The sequence below is a fragment of the Macaca nemestrina genome, chromosome 1 (assembly GCF_043159975.1).
Source record: "Macaca nemestrina isolate mMacNem1 chromosome 1, mMacNem.hap1, whole genome shotgun sequence".
NCBI classification, from domain to species: domain Eukaryota; kingdom Metazoa; phylum Chordata; class Mammalia; order Primates; family Cercopithecidae; genus Macaca; species Macaca nemestrina.
The window spans coordinates 124,241,079-124,257,967 of record NC_092125.1 but is presented as its reverse complement, the minus strand read 5'-3'; the positions used below and the strand labels follow the sequence as shown (position 1 = coordinate 124,257,967).

The 16,889-nt window shown below is 37.6% G+C and overlaps 1 protein-coding gene across 2 annotated transcripts in view; it reads left to right on the top strand.

The window, feature by feature from the left end:
* Positions 1-16,889, top strand: part of LOC105489227 (G protein signaling modulator 2) — a 55,880-nt gene that overhangs the window by 17,684 nt on the left and 21,307 nt on the right. For both annotated transcript variants that reach the window (XM_011753933.3, XM_011753932.3), the window contains 8 exons: positions 1,915-2,136; positions 2,532-2,667; positions 3,002-3,144; positions 4,012-4,135; positions 4,249-4,364; positions 7,157-7,312; positions 8,777-8,885; positions 9,765-9,894. In XM_011753933.3, coding sequence (XP_011752235.3) covers positions 1,915-2,136; positions 2,532-2,667; positions 3,002-3,144; positions 4,012-4,135; positions 4,249-4,364; positions 7,157-7,312; positions 8,777-8,885; positions 9,765-9,894 — 1,136 coding nt within the window. The remainder of the gene's footprint in view (positions 1-1,914; positions 2,137-2,531; positions 2,668-3,001; positions 3,145-4,011; positions 4,136-4,248; positions 4,365-7,156; positions 7,313-8,776; positions 8,886-9,764; positions 9,895-16,889) is intronic.

The following is a 16,889-nucleotide window of genomic DNA, read 5'->3' as shown; positions in this document are numbered from 1 at the left end:
AAGGACCCTTGACATTTTACAGACTGAAAAACAGCACTCAAAAAAACATGTTAATTGATCTACGACTAGATATACAGAATATAATCATATTTGAATGATATTAGGGTGAGTGGTGGTTTAATTCACATTTCTTATAAAAGCACTGATTCTCAACCCTAACTGGTACTTTAGAATTACTTGGGGCTTTGAAAAAATACAGATGGCCAGACGTCACCCAGAGAGTGGAGTTCAGGGTTGAGAGTTTTAGAAAGTGCTCCAGGTGAGCTCTGCTGTTGTACAACCAGCATTAAGAACCACTGGCTCAAAGCTCATTCTAGTAAGGAGTAACTTAGTGCTGTTCCAAAAATTAAAACATTTCATGAGCTTAATCAGAGCTTTTCAAAGAGTGATATGTATGCCACTGGTGGTACATAAGGTAACTTTACTCACTTTTAGAGTTTAATAATTACATATTTGTTTAATGTGTATTAGAACAGGGATTCCCAAGCCCTGGGCCGCAGACCAGTACTGTTGTGGCCTGTTTGTTAGGAGGTAAGCTGCAGGTGGGCGGGGCGAGTCAGCATTTCCACCTGGGCTCTGCCTCCTGTCAGTGGTGGCATTAGATATTGTGAACTGCACATTCGAGGGATCCAGATTGCACGCTCCTTATGAGAGTCTAATACCTGATGAGATGTCACTGTCTCCAATCACACCCAGATGGGACCATCTAGTTTCAGGAAAACAAGCTCAGGGCTCCCACTGATTCTACATTATGGTGAATGTGTAGTAACAAGAGGAATAAAGTGTACAATAAATGTAATGCGCTTGAATCATCCCAAAACCATCCCCTGCCACCCATCCATGGAAAAATTGTCTTCCACAAAACCGGCCCCTGGTGCCAAAAAGGTTGGAGACTGCCATATTAGAATATAAATATAAGTATCATATCAAATTCACAGTTTCATGAGTACTGCTTTGGATGAAGCTCCATTTTTTTTCAATGATAAAGATAGTGTGCCAATTTAAAGGGAATTTGCCAAATTACAGAAATAATTAAACGAATAGGTAGTTCATACATATGGCAGAAATCATGAAGATGCTGAAGAAACACAATGGCAATTTTGGTGAGGGGCACCCTCTAAAATTTAGGATTTGAATCCGAAGTATCAGTGTTTTTTTCTCCCAGATACGTTTACAGTAACTTCATCCTTCTTTTTCAATTCAGGGACAGACTTCCAAACTTAGTATTTCTGCAAATTTTTGAATCATTATTTTCTAACTTAGTTTCCTGACACTTAGTTCTCTTGTGAAAATGTGCCTTATCAAGAATATTTTGTTCCTCTATTTTTCTATGGTATACGTGGTCATGTGGTGGTAAGAAGAGGAAGGAGACTGAGTGTGTGTTGTGTGTGTATGAGAGAGAGCGAGGGATGGATGGATGGATGGATGGATGGATGGATGGTCAGAGGGGTTGATGAACAAGTGACTAGAATACTTGGATAACTTGGATACCTGGGTAGAGAACAGTATTAATAATTGTAGGGCCTCACTTTCCCACATACTCATCTCCTCAGACTCTAAGGAAGTCCAGAGGTCTGTTACAACTCAGAATTGTTTGGGAAATACTGCTATAGGTTCTTTCACTAGTAACATGGATTGCTCTGGGCCAATTAAAATGAGCTCCACATACAGATATTTAGCTATCCTGACCTCTCTGAGCAGGCTCAGAGAAATTTGAGTAGGCAAATTACCTCTTGCTACAAATAACTGTTTTACTGTTTCATCAGGAATGTATATAGATTTCAGTTATAGAGGCAGCTGCCCTGAACAAGAGTAGCCATATAGTCTACATTTAAATTATATTACTGGAAGTTAAAAATACTGTGATGCAGCTGTAATGTTATGTTTAAATGTCTGTCCTGTATAATTTTGTAGAATGGAAGCTTCTTGCCTAGAGCTGGCCTTGGAAGGGGAACGTCTATGTAAATCAGGAGACTGCCGCGCTGGTGTGTCATTCTTTGAAGCTGCAGTTCAAGTTGGAACTGAAGACCTAAAAACACTTAGTGCTATTTACAGCCAGCTGGGCAATGCTTATTTCTATTTGCATGATTATGCCAAAGCATTAGAATATCACCATCATGATTTAACTCTTGCAAGGTAATTAAGCTTTTAAATATTCTTCCTTCTGAAATTAGCTATTACATTAAAAAATATTTCTATTCAATTAACAAAAACTAACTTAATACATTTAATGAGTTCTACTTCAGTAGCATCACTTTTTAAAACTAACCTTTAGGTTGAACACAGTTTAATTGAATGAATAGTAGTGAAATGACCCTAGAGTTTAATTAAATGGATGAAAACTAATTACATTTGAATCCAGAAATGTAAGTTTTAAATATTTATTTAAAGTAGGTTTCAAAGCCGATGGGTTTTTCTTACCTTAAGCATGTCAATTTGTCCTCTTGGAAAGCTGTACTCTGGCTGCTTTATATTTTAACACCATTTGTATTTCAATACCATTTTTTTTTTTTGTTTTTTGCTTTTTTCAGGACTATTGGAGACCAGTTGGGGGAAGCGAAAGCTAGTGGTAATCTGGGAAACACCTTAAAAGTTCTTGGGAATTTTGATGAAGCCATAGTTTGTTGTCAGCGACACCTAGATATTTCCAGAGAGCTTAATGACAAGGTAATACTGCAGCATTAGATGGTAGGTCTAATATTTTCATTCAGATGGCTTTGCATTTTAATACTATTTAATTATTCGATAGTTTATTTAAAAATTAATACCAAAAAAGAAAACATTGATAGACTAATAGAAGTAAAAGAGAAAAAAAAATTTAATGGAGAAAAAGAAGGAAATAGAGGTCTTTCTTTTATAAGTAATTATTTGATTGGTTCTGTATGGAGAGCCAATATAAAAATTTCTTTCCCTTGTCCATAATACTAAGGATATTACAAATATATATGATAAATCTGACCTCTGTTTTCAAAATGTAAACTTTGCTGATGTCTTCATTTAGGTGGGAGAAGCAAGAGCACTTTACAATCTTGGGAATGTGTATCATGCCAAAGGGAAAAGTTTTGGTTACCCTGGTCCCCAGGATGTAGGAGAATTTCCAGAAGAAGTGAGAGATGCTCTGCAGGCAGCCGTGGATTTTTATGAGTGAGTAGGGGCTGATATGGGCAATCATGTAGGCCCATCTAAGCCGTGGATCTGCTATACGTTCTTTATTGAGTAGTAAAGTTTTTAAGTTTGGCAAAGGTTTTAAAGCTATGAACTAGCAAAATCATCAATTCAGTTGCTTAAATGTTATAGTGTTATTAGTAGTAATCTGCAGCTTTCATTTAAATTGCAGACCAGTGCCACTTAGTGGCAAAAACAAGAAATATCAATAGTTGGGCTGTTATTTAGAGTAATTTAGTCTTTTTTGTTTTCTTTTTTTTTTTTTTTTTTTTTTGAGACAGAGTCTTGCTCTGTCGCCCAGGCTGGAATGCAGTGGCCGGATCTCAGCTCACTGCAAGCTCCGCCTCCCGGGTTTACGCCATTCTCCTGTCTCAGCCTCCTGAGTAGCTGGGACTACAGGCGCCCGCCACCTCGCCCGGCTAGTTTTTTGTATTTTTTTAGTAGAGACGGGGTTTCACCGTGTTAGCCAGGATGGTCTCGATCTCCTGACCTCGTGATCCGCCCATCTCGGCCTCCCAAAGTGCTGGGATTACAGGCTTGAGCCACCGCGCCCGGCCCTAATTTAGTCTTTTACCAATAGAATTTCATACAACTACTTAACTATAGGGGTTCCAAGATTAACTCTGTGCTTGACCCTGGGCAGAAACCTATCTGAATAGTTTAATAAAGTGTTCCCAGCTATTTCCTATAATTGCTCTTCATCATTGATGTCATCCTTAAAATGTTGCACATTATGGCTGTAAGCTTCCTTACATTTTTTTCTGGTAAAAAGAATTAGCTATGTAAATCACATAAATAAAATTGTTTTGCAAACTTATTTTTTCGTCACTTTTTGCTATCCCTTAGGGAAAATCTATCATTAGTGACTGCTTTGGGTGACCGAGCAGCACAAGGACGTGCCTTTGGAAATCTTGGGAACACACATTACCTCCTTGGCAATTTCAGGGATGCAGTTATAGCTCATGAGCAGGTACAGTGGAAGGCCTTGGAGCCAGACCATTTCCTCCATCAAAGTTCTGAACAGTGATTAGATCATTCTTCCATTTTATTTTAGCTACATCTAATTAAAATTTTCTGTTTCAGCGTCTCCTGATTGCAAAAGAATTTGGAGATAAAGCGGCTGAAAGAAGAGCATATAGCAACCTTGGAAACGCATATATATTTCTTGGTGAATTTGAAACTGCCTCAGACTACTACAAGTTAGTCTAATATTTCTGTAGATAAATGTAAAACGAATAGTTATTCAATCCCATTAATTTATAGGCTTTAGGTTTAAAATCTGATTGCAGCAGGACTTTTGGCATGTAAGCCTCAATTTCCTTATCTGTAACAGAATATATCAATACATCATTTTGGGGAATACTGTGAAGAGTGAATGAAATAATATATTAAACACTTAGCACAGTGCCTGGTACACAGCGCTCAATAAATATTATTGTACCTAAGATTTAATAGCAGCAGTATGACCCCTTTATAGTACTGGTTTTTATCTTTAAAAGTAATTGTTTTTAAATGAAGTTTTCAACCTTTAATATCTTTTAAACCTACTTAGCATATGTGGTGTATATTGTGTATATGCTTTATTTCACTCAATTATGGGTTAGAAGAGATGCCAAAAGAAAGCCTGGTAACAAAAATATTTATAGTCTCTATCAGTGATCACTGATTTTTTGCTCTACCTTCCCACCTTCTTACTGAGCAGTTCTCCCTTTACCCTCTTTCTGCCCATATTTGACTGTGTCACTGTAAGCTGCGTCCCCATTCACTTACCTGAGGAGTTTGCAGTCCCAGCTTCTTCTGTGGCAGGATGTCTCTTATCAGTAGATTTGAGACATAGATGATAGGAAGTTTAGACAGCTTCAAGTTGCCTGATCTGTGCTTTCTAGATTGAGTTTTCCCTAGTTAGTGGGGATTGAAGGCCCTTATAGATTTTGGGTAGAAGCCAGTTTGACTAAACTGAAGACACAGTGATTGATTTGTATTTTGTTAAAGAATCCAATATGAGACAATTCTGGATAATTTTGTCATCTTCATAAAAAGGTAAAATTGTTTCAGGCCTATCTAAAAAAAATTGAATAGCATTCCACTTTGCTTTAAACATTAACTAATGGTTAATATTTGTTGGTTGGTTAGGTTAGTTAGATATGAAATAGCCTCCCAAATAAAACATATTACTATGTACTATATGAAGGAGTATATATTTTGATTTTAAATATAAAAGTTTCTTATGTTTTAAAGCCAAGGGATATAGAGAAGTCTTAATTATTAAATGGCATACCTGTGTTACATACTGAAAGGTTCTATTATAAAATGGATAGTGGCTATTTGACTAAAGAAGCATGAATATAAAGTAATGAAACTTACTTTTTTTCTCCCTATAAGCAGGCTAGAACTCAGAACTTTATATATATTCCAAGTTGTTGGTTAGAAATATTTTTAGAACTCTTCTTTAGATTTTTTTTTTTTTTTTTAAATAAAGACAGAGTTTTGAGTTTTGCTCTTGTTGCCCAGGCTGGAGTGCAATGGCACAATCTTGGTGCACTGAAACCTCTACCTCCTGGGTTCAAGCGATTCTCCTGCCTCAGCTTCCTGAGCAGCTGGAATTACAGGCGTCTGCCACCATACCCAGCTAATTTTTGTATTTTTAGTAGAGATGGGGTTTCACCATGTTGGCCAGGCTAGTCTTGAACTCCTGACCTCAAGTGATACGCCCACCTCGGCCTCCCAAAGTGCTGGGATTACAGGTGTGAACCACACCCAGCCCGGAATTGTTATCAGGGCCAAACAAGAAGGCTGACATAACATTGTAGATCCATATCCTTCCAGATACAAAGCAGTAGTTTGGTAAACCTATGTTAGTAATTGAATTTGGTTCCAGAAAGATTTCTGATCATTTACAAATCAACTGTACCATCAAAGAATAATGGTATGCCAGAAAGCATTATGTCACAGGATCTGAGAGCAATTCCAAAAGTCTTTCAAAAATATTTGAAAAGACAGGCAGCATTAGAATAATTAGGTAGCCTCCCAAGGCGACAGATTTGAATGTATCATCATTAAATATGTAATTTTAGATTTGTTTGTTTAAGAAAAAGCTATCACATTACCGTATAGTAATTTGTCATATAGTTATAAGTGATATGAAGTAATTACACTATTTGGCAGAAATGATGGGAGAGCCATTTAAATTACTGAATCCAAAAGCATCTGTAGGTTTAAGCACTGATAATAATAACATATTAACATTTATACAGCATCTACTATGCACAAGATGCTATTCTAAGCACTTTTTATCTATACATATTAATCCTCACAAAAATCCTTTGAGGTATTTCTCCCATTTTATATATGGAGAGACTGGTATACATACTTTGCCCTTAGCTTAGTAATTGGCAAAGTTGGGATTTAAACCCAGTCTAGCTCCAAGATCTATACTCTTAACTGCTATGCTAGCTTCTCACTGACAATACCACAGTTAGAATGGGTAATGTTTGGATGCAGCATTCAGTATTTTTCATGAGTTGATGACTAATGCCCTATACATAAGAATTTTACCTAAGTGGTGACTAATAGCCTACACATAAGAATTTTACCTAAATATTTTAAATTTTGACAATGCAAAGGTGACGGTACGATTGAAAACAGATGTCATGTGGAAAAAAGCCAATACTAAAGGGAAAGTTTTTTTTAAATGTTAAAGATAGTATGTTAACCTCTAGAAACTCTTGATTTCATGTTTCAATACTCCTTTACTTTGGTGAATTGTTAGGATTCTCAAATTTGTTCTGTCTTGAATCTGCTTTCTGTGTTTCAAAAAGGCCTTTTCATTTTGTCTAAAAGTAATGAAGAAAGTATGGGATATGAATATTAGGCTCTCAGAGATTTAAAGGCAGCAGAAAGCAGCAGAGAGGAAAAATTAGAGTTTTATTTTGTGATCCTTAAAGCCCAAACTGAGAATGATCATTATGTAAGAATTAATTTCTTCTTGTAGGAAGACACTACTGTTGGCTCGACAGCTTAAAGACCGAGCTGTAGAAGCACAGTCTTGTTACAGTCTTGGAAATACATATACTTTGCTTCAAGACTATGAAAAGGCCATTGATTATCATCTGAAGCACTTAGCAATTGCTCAAGAGCTGAATGATAGGTATGTTTTACATCTTTTGACCGTAACTAAGGTAAAATATAGATGCATTATTGAATCCCTAGAGTTTTTCCTTTGTTTCTTTTCCTGTGTTTAGCTTAAAATCCCTTTTAAGGAATTTTCTTTTTCAGTGATATCCTCTGTATATCGTTGTATGAAGGGCTAGTCTGTGATAGAGGATTAGTGTGATAGAGGACTGTCTGCGATAGATAATTAGTCTGTGATAGAGGATTAGTCTGTGATAGAGGATTAGTCTGGTTCCATATGCCCTTGACCCAAGATCAGTGACTAGGTCCCAAACTCAGTTACCTCTTCAGAAGTCTTCCTGGAGAAACCCCATCTTTACAAAAAGTACAAAAATTAGCCAGGCATGGTGGGGCACGCCTGTAATCCCAGCTACTTGGGAGGCTGAGGCAGGAGAATCGCTTGAACCCAGGAGGTGGAGGTTGCAGTGAGCCGAGATCACGCCACTGTACTCCAGCCTGGCGACAGAGTGAGACTGTATCTCAAAAAAAAGTCTTCCTAACTACGTAAGTGTAACCCCGTATCTACTAAAAATGCAAAAATTAGCTGCGTGTGGGGAGGGGGCGTGCCTGTAATCCCAGCTACTCAGGAGGCTGAGGCAGGAGGATCACTTGAACCCAGGAGGTGGAGGTTGCAGTGATCTGAGATCACACCACTGTACTCCAGCCTGGCAACAGAGCGAGACTGCATCTCAAAAAAAAAAAAAAAAAGTCTTCCTAACTATGTAAGTGTGGGAATTGTGGTAAACTTAAGAGATAATGCCCAGTGTGAAGGGGGCAACTGCTACCCAACTCCAAATAATTGTTGCCAGGCAGGAATGAAAATCCATTGTGTCCACATCTTCCTGTTTTTTAAAGAAAAGTTGGAAGTGCTGAGTTTTATATGAAATCTGCTTTTTAAATGTTAGTGGCTAATTCAGTTGTTTTGTTTTACTGTATTAAAAAAACAGTATTTGCCAGCATTTAGTCTGTGATATTTGCTTTAGAAAATCGATTTTTTTTTTTACCTCAGTATGAAAGAGAACTTTTCGATGCAGTTGTTCAAAATGAAGTATGCTACCTCAAGAGGTAGTGAGTTCTCTCTCCCTGCTGCTCAGACACACACTGAATAATTACCTGGTAGGGCTGTTATAGAAGGAAAATGGGGTAGTGGACCAGAATACCTATCCTTGAGATTTATTACTTTATAATGTATTTTCATATTTTAAAAGAATGTCTTCTATGTTGTAATACTTGACTATGAGTTTAGTATCATGTGGGTATTATTTTTTTTAATCTGGGTGTTCTAATATGTCTATAATATCATGATAGTATGTTCTTTATATGAAAGACCAAATCAATCCAAACCTTTCTTTATATCTTTAGTTCCTGCTAGATAGCTTTTATTCTATACATAGGACCTCTTTTTCAAATAACTGCATGTTCGCTTTGAATAATATTTTAGAATTGGTGAAGGAAGAGCATGTTGGAGCTTAGGAAATGCATACACAGCACTAGGAAATCATGATCAAGCAATGCATTTTGCTGAAAAGCACTTGGAAATTTCAAGAGAGGTATGAAACAAAAAAATGCTGTCTGTGCTGTTGTAATTTACAAATTAGAGGTTGGGGGAGGGAACCCTGTTATTTCTCTAGATTGATCATGTGGCTGAATAATAAATTTGATTATATATCATTCTCTTGTCATAAGAACCCCACAAAGCATTTTGAGGTACAGATCACAGTTATGTTTGTATTGTCTTTGATGTAGGAAGACAGGAAAGTGAGGCTGGGCATGGGTAAGTGGAAGGAGAGTACTAAAATATGCCCCTACTCTACCCGCATCTCTACATGGAGAAGTAGCATGGTATTGAAGGAAAAGCATGATTCTTAGAATTAAGGACTGCTTCCTCTTGTAGTTCTGCCACTTACTGGCTATTTGAGCTTGGAAACCTTTTCTGAGCCTCAATTTCTCTCATCTGCAAAATGGGAATAATAATATCTACCTTGCAAAGTGTTTTAATGATCAGAGCTAATGTATATTAAAAGTGCCTAGCAAAATATCTGGTGCTAGCTTAATAAACATTACTATTATACTATGGGAATAAAATATTCTAAGGAAATTTGATTCATATACCAAGTTAATGTGTCCAGGATAATCTACATTATTACTTAGTATGATCCCAGAGAGCAAGAGCAATCTAATGTTTAGAGAGCTAAAGAATTAAAAGAATACAATTAGCTGTCCTATTATGATATTTTAGAAACTTGCTTTTTCTTTCTATATTCTTTAAGACAACTATTAATGGAAAAAAATTTTCATTCATTCATAGTCTCATAATTCTAATAAAACTATTTTCATTCTTCCAGTTTTAGGTTCACTACATTTATAAATAATCTTCACCATTCTTTGTCTTTAAATACTACTCTAAAATATAAATGTTTGTGTTGTAGGTTGGGGATAAAAGTGGTGAACTAACAGCACGACTGAATCTCTCAGACCTTCAAATGGTTCTTGGTCTGAGCTACAGCACAAATAACTCCATAATGTCTGAAAATACTGAAATTGATAGCAGTTTGAATGGTAAGTAATAGGACTTTTAAAACCCAATTTTTTAATCCTCAATATTTACATTAAAGTTATTTATCACAAATTTGGCATATTCAGAGAGAATATATAACATAGGAAGTTCAACTTATTACACTCTTTTTGCTGTACACAGCTCTGTAAATATATATAATTATATATAATATATAATTTATAAATGTAAAACAATATTTTATAGTTTTTATGAATTTAGGAATGGTGATGGTATTGTTCTTTTCTTTTGTAAAAATACATTTAAATTCTTTCTCTAAGCTCATTCAAAAATTTATAAATGTGAAGGTGCCAAAATTTTTAAATGTTATTGTTTATCCTTTTTATCTCATATAGTTTTACATATTTGATTTCTGTTTAGCTCTTTTTCCCCCATTTCATTTCCAAGGTGAATTTTCTTAGGACTTTCTTTTTTAAATTCAGAAAATCTAAGATACTTTTTTTATTTTTCTTTCTTGCTTTTTTTTGTTGTTGTTGTTTTTTGTTTTTTGGTGGCAAAACCTATTTTTAGGAAACCTTCCTTAGGTGCCGATTTGTTTGACATTTCTATAGCGAGGAAACTTGCTATAATGTCTCTTTTTGAGTGAAAAAAAATGCTTTTAAAGAAATAAAAGGGATAAGATTAGGATCACATTTTAAAATTTCATCAGTATGTGATTCTGTATGAGATCATTTTCCTAAGCTTGAGAGATTCTCAGTCTAAAAAAAACTGACAAATATTTTGAATCTGGAAGTCAGTGATAAATCTACCTTTTTCCAATTTTTTTCTTTAAACTCATGAAAAAGGAAAAGAAATTAGTGGCTAGTCATCTGATTTAGACTTTCAAAGAACATTTAGTGAAAAGTCTGAAGCGTGAGCCGTATAATAATTTGTGACTGCATGCTTTGTGGTTGAATGATGTGCTAAAACGTTTTTCTGGGTTGAACTTTCTTTTTTTTTTTTTTTTTTTTTTTGAGACGGAGTCTCGCTCTGTCACCCAGGCTGGAGTGCAGTGGCCAGATCTCAGCTCACTGCAAGCTCCGCCTCCCAGGTTCACGCCATTCACCTGCCTCAGCCTCCCGAGTAGCTGGGACTACAGGTGCCCACCACCTTGCCCGGCTAGTTTTTTTGTATTTTTTAGTAGAGGCGGGGTTTCACCGTGTTAGCCAGGATGGTCTCCATCTCCTGACCTCGTGATCCTCCCGTCTCGGCCTCCCAAAGTGCTGGGATTACAGGCTTGAGCCACCGCACCCGGCCCTGTGTTGAACTTTCAAATAGGTTATGCCATAAGAGCTCTCATCTTTAAAAAGCAAAAGCAAACAGTCGCTTGTCTTCATGAACCCTATAGACTGTTCCTTTGTTCCCTTTTATAACAAAACCTGAAAAGACACCACTGATGTTCATTGTCTTTACTTCCTTGCCTCCCTTTCTCTCTTTAACCCATTCCCGTTGGGCTTTACCCTCACCATGACTCTGAAACCACCTTTCAAGGTTACCACAAACCTCCATTTTACCAAATATATCATTCAGTTTTCACATGTCAGCTTACTTGATTTTTCTTAGCAGTATCTATAGCCAATCATTCCCTTCTGAGAATACTTTCTTCATTCGGCCTCCAGGATTACTGTACTTTTCTGGTTTGCCACTCTCGTCTTTATTCTCTTCTCTCCTCTTCTTCATCTTTCTGTCCTTTACATTTGCACTGCTCAGGGTTCAGTTCTTGGATCTCTTCCTACCTTCTTTCTCTCCCTATTTTCCATCTGTCTCTCCTTCCTTCTTACTGCTTTTATCCTTTTTCCTTCTATTCTGTGCTTTAAGTCAGTGCTTCCAATAGAACTTTTCTGTGATGATAAAAACGTTTTATATCTGCCATCCAATATAAAAGCCACTAGCTATATGTGGCTGTTGATCACTTGAAATGTGGCTACTACAAGAGGGGGTGAATTTTTAATATTACTTAACTTTGCTTAATTAAAATGTAGAGAGCCACATGTGGCTACTGGCTATTGGACAGTACAGCTCTAGATAATCTCATCTGGTTACTTGGCTTTTATATTGTCTATATACTGATTATTTTCAGATTTATATTTCTAGCCAAAATTTCTCTCATAAGTTTGAGACTCATTTGTTTAACATTTTCCATTGTCATGCCATATCTAATTGGCATCTAAAACTTAGCATGTCTAAAATGTTTTCTCCTAAACATGTTCTTCCTGTACCCCACCCTATCTCAGGAAATAGTATCACCATTCACTCAAGTAATCAGGCCAAAAAACTAGGGGTCATACTTGTTCACTTTCTACTTTTATTTATTTATTTATTTATTTATTTATTTATTTATTTATTTTTTAAAGACAGGCTCTCACTCTGTTGCCTGAGCTGGTCTCGAACTCTTGTCCTCAAGAGATCTTCCCACTTCAGCTTCTCAATTAGCTGGCCTTGTTCCCTTTCTTTCACTCATTTCTACATCAAACCTATCAGAAACCCTGCCTTCAAAATGTATCCCTAATCTCTCCTCCAGTTTACTCTGCAATGATCTTAGTATAAGCTACCAACAGCTCCCAGCAGAGTTCTAGCCTACCAATAATTTATCTTATTTCAATTCTGCATCTCTCACACTTGCTTTTCCTCATAGGAGCCAGAGTGCTTTTTTTTTTTTTTTTAATTAAAAAAAAATTTTGGCCAGGCACAGTGGCTCACGCCTGTAATCCCCAACACTTCAGGAGGCTGAGGCAGGTGGATCACCTGAGGCCAGGAGTTCGAGACCAGCCTGGCCGACATGGCAAAACCCCATCTCTACTAAAAATACAAAAATTAGCTGGGCGTGGTGGCACAGACCTGTAGTCCCAGCTACTCAGGAGGCTGAGGCAGGAGAATCGCTTGAACCTGGGAGGCGGTTTTGAGATGGAATCTCGCTCTGTCACCCAGGCGGGAGTGCAGTGACGGAACTGTAGGTACCATCTCCTAGGTTCAAGTGATCCTCCCACCTCAGCCTCTCAAAGCGCTGGGATTACAGGCATGAACCATCATGCCTGACCTCAGAGTGCTCCTTTAGAACATATGTCATTCCTCTGTTCAAAACCCTCCAGTTAGTTCCCATCACACCTAGAACTGAATCCTCAGTCCTCACCATGGTTGAAAGGCCCTACGTAATCTGAACCTGCCTGTTTCTTCAGCCTCTTTTCCTGCCATTCCACCTCTTGCTCACTCTGGCTCTATGAAGACAGGTGTTTTTTGGTCTCTCTTGTTCATTGCTATATCCCCAGTGTGAGGAGAAAGGATTTGTAAGAAAACTTGTCTATTTCTGGTGTTGGCTCAAGGTAGAAAAAAGGAGCCTTCGCTAAAAACCTGAATTCATGAATTCATAAGCCTCCCTGTATACTGGTTTGGAATTTGATTTATACCATCTGCACAGTCTAAGAAACCCTAATCCATTAAAGCACTTTTGGGTTAGAGGTGTTCCTAGAGACTTAGCAGAAGTAAGACCAAATAGTTTCTGGGGGGAAGGCATTCTTGATTCCAGGTCATAAGGGTTTCACAACAAAAAAATTACCAAATACATAAAGAAACAAGCCAAGATAGTAAGGAAACAAACAACAAAATTAGGTTATCAAGATCTTCAGATGTTAGAATTATCAGATATAGAAAACAAAATGACTATGGTGAAAAGTTTACAGAAATAACAAGGAAGTGAAACAAGAGAATAACAAAAATGTTAGGTAAACTGAAAAAAAAAACAAACTAATATTTATTGAGTGCTTATGATATGCCAGGCAGTGATTTAAGTGCTTTACATGTTTTAACTCATTGAATTGTAACAATTCTAGTAGTTAAGTTTCTGTTATCCTTAATTTACAGATGGGGAAATGGAGGCAAGAGAGGTTAGATAAATTTCCCAGGGTTACCTGCATAGTAAGTGGTAGAGATGGGAGTTAAACTTAGTCACTCTGGCTCCAGAATCCGTCTTATGTGATAGTTATGTCTTAATGTGATATTAACACACCTGAATAATTGATAAAAATCAGTCAGGAGTTAGACATCAGTAATAGAGATTTGACCAACACAGTTAATAGGCTTCTTCTAATGCAATATTTTGCGAACTGTGTCTGACCCATTCATGAGTTATAAAATGAGTTGCAGTTACCATTAAAAATACACATATAGGGCTGGGTGCAGTGGCTCATGCGTGTAATCCTAGCACTTTGGGAAGCCGAGGCAGGCAGATCATGAGGTCAGGAGATCGAGACCATCCTGGCTAACATGGTGAAACCCCATCTCCACTAAAAATACAAAAATTTAGCCGGGTGTGGTGGTGGGCACCTGTAGTCGCAGCTGCTTGGAAGGCTGAGGCAGGAGAATGGTGTGAACCCGGGAGGCGGAGCTTGCAGTGAGCCAAGATTGCACCACTGCACTCCAAACTGGGCAACAGAGCAAGACTCTGTCTCAAAAAAAAAAAAAAAAAATCATACAGGAGGCTGGGCACGGTGGCTCGTGCCGGTAATCCCAGCACTTTGGGAAGGCCAAGGCAGGCGGATCACGGGGTCAGGAGATTGAGACCATCCTGGCTAACAGGGTGAAACCCCGTCTCTATTAAAAAATACAAAAAATTAGCTGGGCATGGTGGCGGGCACCTGTAGTCCCAGCTACTCGGGAGGCTGAGGCAGGAGAATGGTGTGAACCTGCAGGGGCGGAGCTTGCAGTGAGCCGAGATAGCACCACTGCACTCCAGCCTGGGCCACAGAGCGCGACTCCGTCTCAAAAAGAAAAAACTTGCTGTGAGCCGAGATTGCACTACTGCACTCCAGCCTGGGCGACAGAGTGAGACTCCGTCTCAAAAAAATAATTAAAAAAAAAAACACATACAGGAGCCGGGGCAGTGGCTCATGCCTGTAATCCCAGCTCTTGGGAGGATCACTTGAGCCCGGGAGTTTGAGACCAGCCTGGACACACAGGGAGACCGCCATCTCTCCAAAAAACATTTTTTAATTAGCCATGCATGGTGGCATGAGCCTGCGATCCCAGCTACTTGGGAAGCTGAGGTGGGAGCATCGCTTGAGCCCAGGAAGTCAAAGCTGCAGTAAGCCATGATCATGCCGTTGCACTCCAGCCTGGGCAACAGAGAAAAACCAAAAAACTACACACATGTGTATGTGTGTATATAAAACTGTTGTGTGAAGATTTTGTTGTATGTTTGTGTATGTTCTAGGTATATATGTGTATTTTTTAATATGGGGTTACACCTTAAAAGTGAAAACCACTGATTTAATGGAAATATATTGACCTAACTGGTCAATTTCCATTATTTTTAAGTATTCATGAAATATTTACAGAAAACTGACAATAAAGCAAATCTCAACAAATTTAAAAGGATTTGTATCACATCTGTATCACACATGCCCTGAGCACAGTGCATTTAATTTAGAAATTAATAAGATAATGTATAAAACATTCAACTGAAAACTTAACACACTTCTCAGTAACTTACAGGTTGAAAAAGAAATCTTAAAGTTAGAAAGTAACTTAGGACTGAATTATAAAAATAGTTTCAATTTTGTGGCACACAACTTACATTGGTACTTAGAGCAAAATTTATGTTGTATTTAGAAAGGAAAAAGGCAGTGGCTCATGCCTGTAATCTTAACACTTTGGGAGGCCCAGGCGGGCGGATCACAAGTTCAAGAGATTGAGACTATCCTGGCCAACATGGTGAAACCCTGTCTCTACTAAAAATACAAAAATTAGCTGGGCATGGTGGCAGGTGCCTGTATTCCCAGCTACTCAGAAGACTGACTCAGGAGAATTGCTTGAACCCAGCAGGCGGAGGTTGCAGTGAGCTGAGATCACACCACTGCACTCCAGCCTGGCAACAGAGCAAGACTCCGTCTCCCAAAAAAAAAAAAAAAGGAAAAAGGCTGAAAGTGAGCTAAATATCTTAAAAAAAAAAAAAAAAAAAAAGAAAGAAAGAAAGAAAAAACTGAAAGAAGGCAAAAATTTTAAAAGAGCAGAATTTAATAAAATTAAAGATTCAATAGAGATGGTTTTTTTTAAGTCAAAATTTGGTTCCAAATTGTTTAAATTTTGACTAATTAAGTCTACAGCAAGACTGTTCAAAAAGAAAAGGGGACATAATAAATATGCAGAGATTAAAAAGAGATTCTGAGTAACGTTGTGACAAAATATTTGAAAATCTAGGAGAAATGGGCAATTTCTGGAAAAACAAGTTACCAAAACTGATCCAATGGTAAAATGTAATGTGAATGGTTTGCTAATCGCTAAAATTATACAGAAATTAGATCAGTAATTTAAAATCTTCCCACTAGGAAAATACCTGGCTCAGATTATTTTACAAGTGAGGTAAACCAGCCACTTAAGAAAACTAATTACAATACCTTACACAAAAATTGTATAGGCAACTGAATAAGTAGAAATACTTTTATCAATCTTTCTGAGAACCATAACCTTGATATCCAAACTAGATAAGAACAATACAAGAAAAGTAAATTACGGGCCAGCCTTACTCATGAACATAAGATGTAAAAATCTTTACAAAATATTAGCAAAGCAAATCCAGCATTGTATTTAAAAACAAACAGGGAGCAGGGCACAGTGGCTCACCCCTGTAATCCCAGTACTTTGGGAGGCTGAGGCAGGTGGATGACAAGGTTAGGAGTTTGAGACCAGCCTGACCAACATGGTGAAACCCTGTGTCTACTGAAAAATGCAAAAATTAGCAGGCCACAGTGGTACACGCCTGTAGTCCCAGCTACTCAGGAGGCTGAGGCAGGAGGATCACTTGAACCCGGGAGGTGGAGGTTGCAGTGAGCCGAGATAGCGCCACTGCACTCCACCCTGGGCCACAGAGAGAGACTCTGTCTCAAAAAAAATTCAAGTGGATTCAACATTAGAAAATCAATTAATGTAATTCACCAATGAACATAGGAAAGAGAAAATCACCCAAATATCCAAATCTGTTAAATATATTTCATTTAATAGTACTATT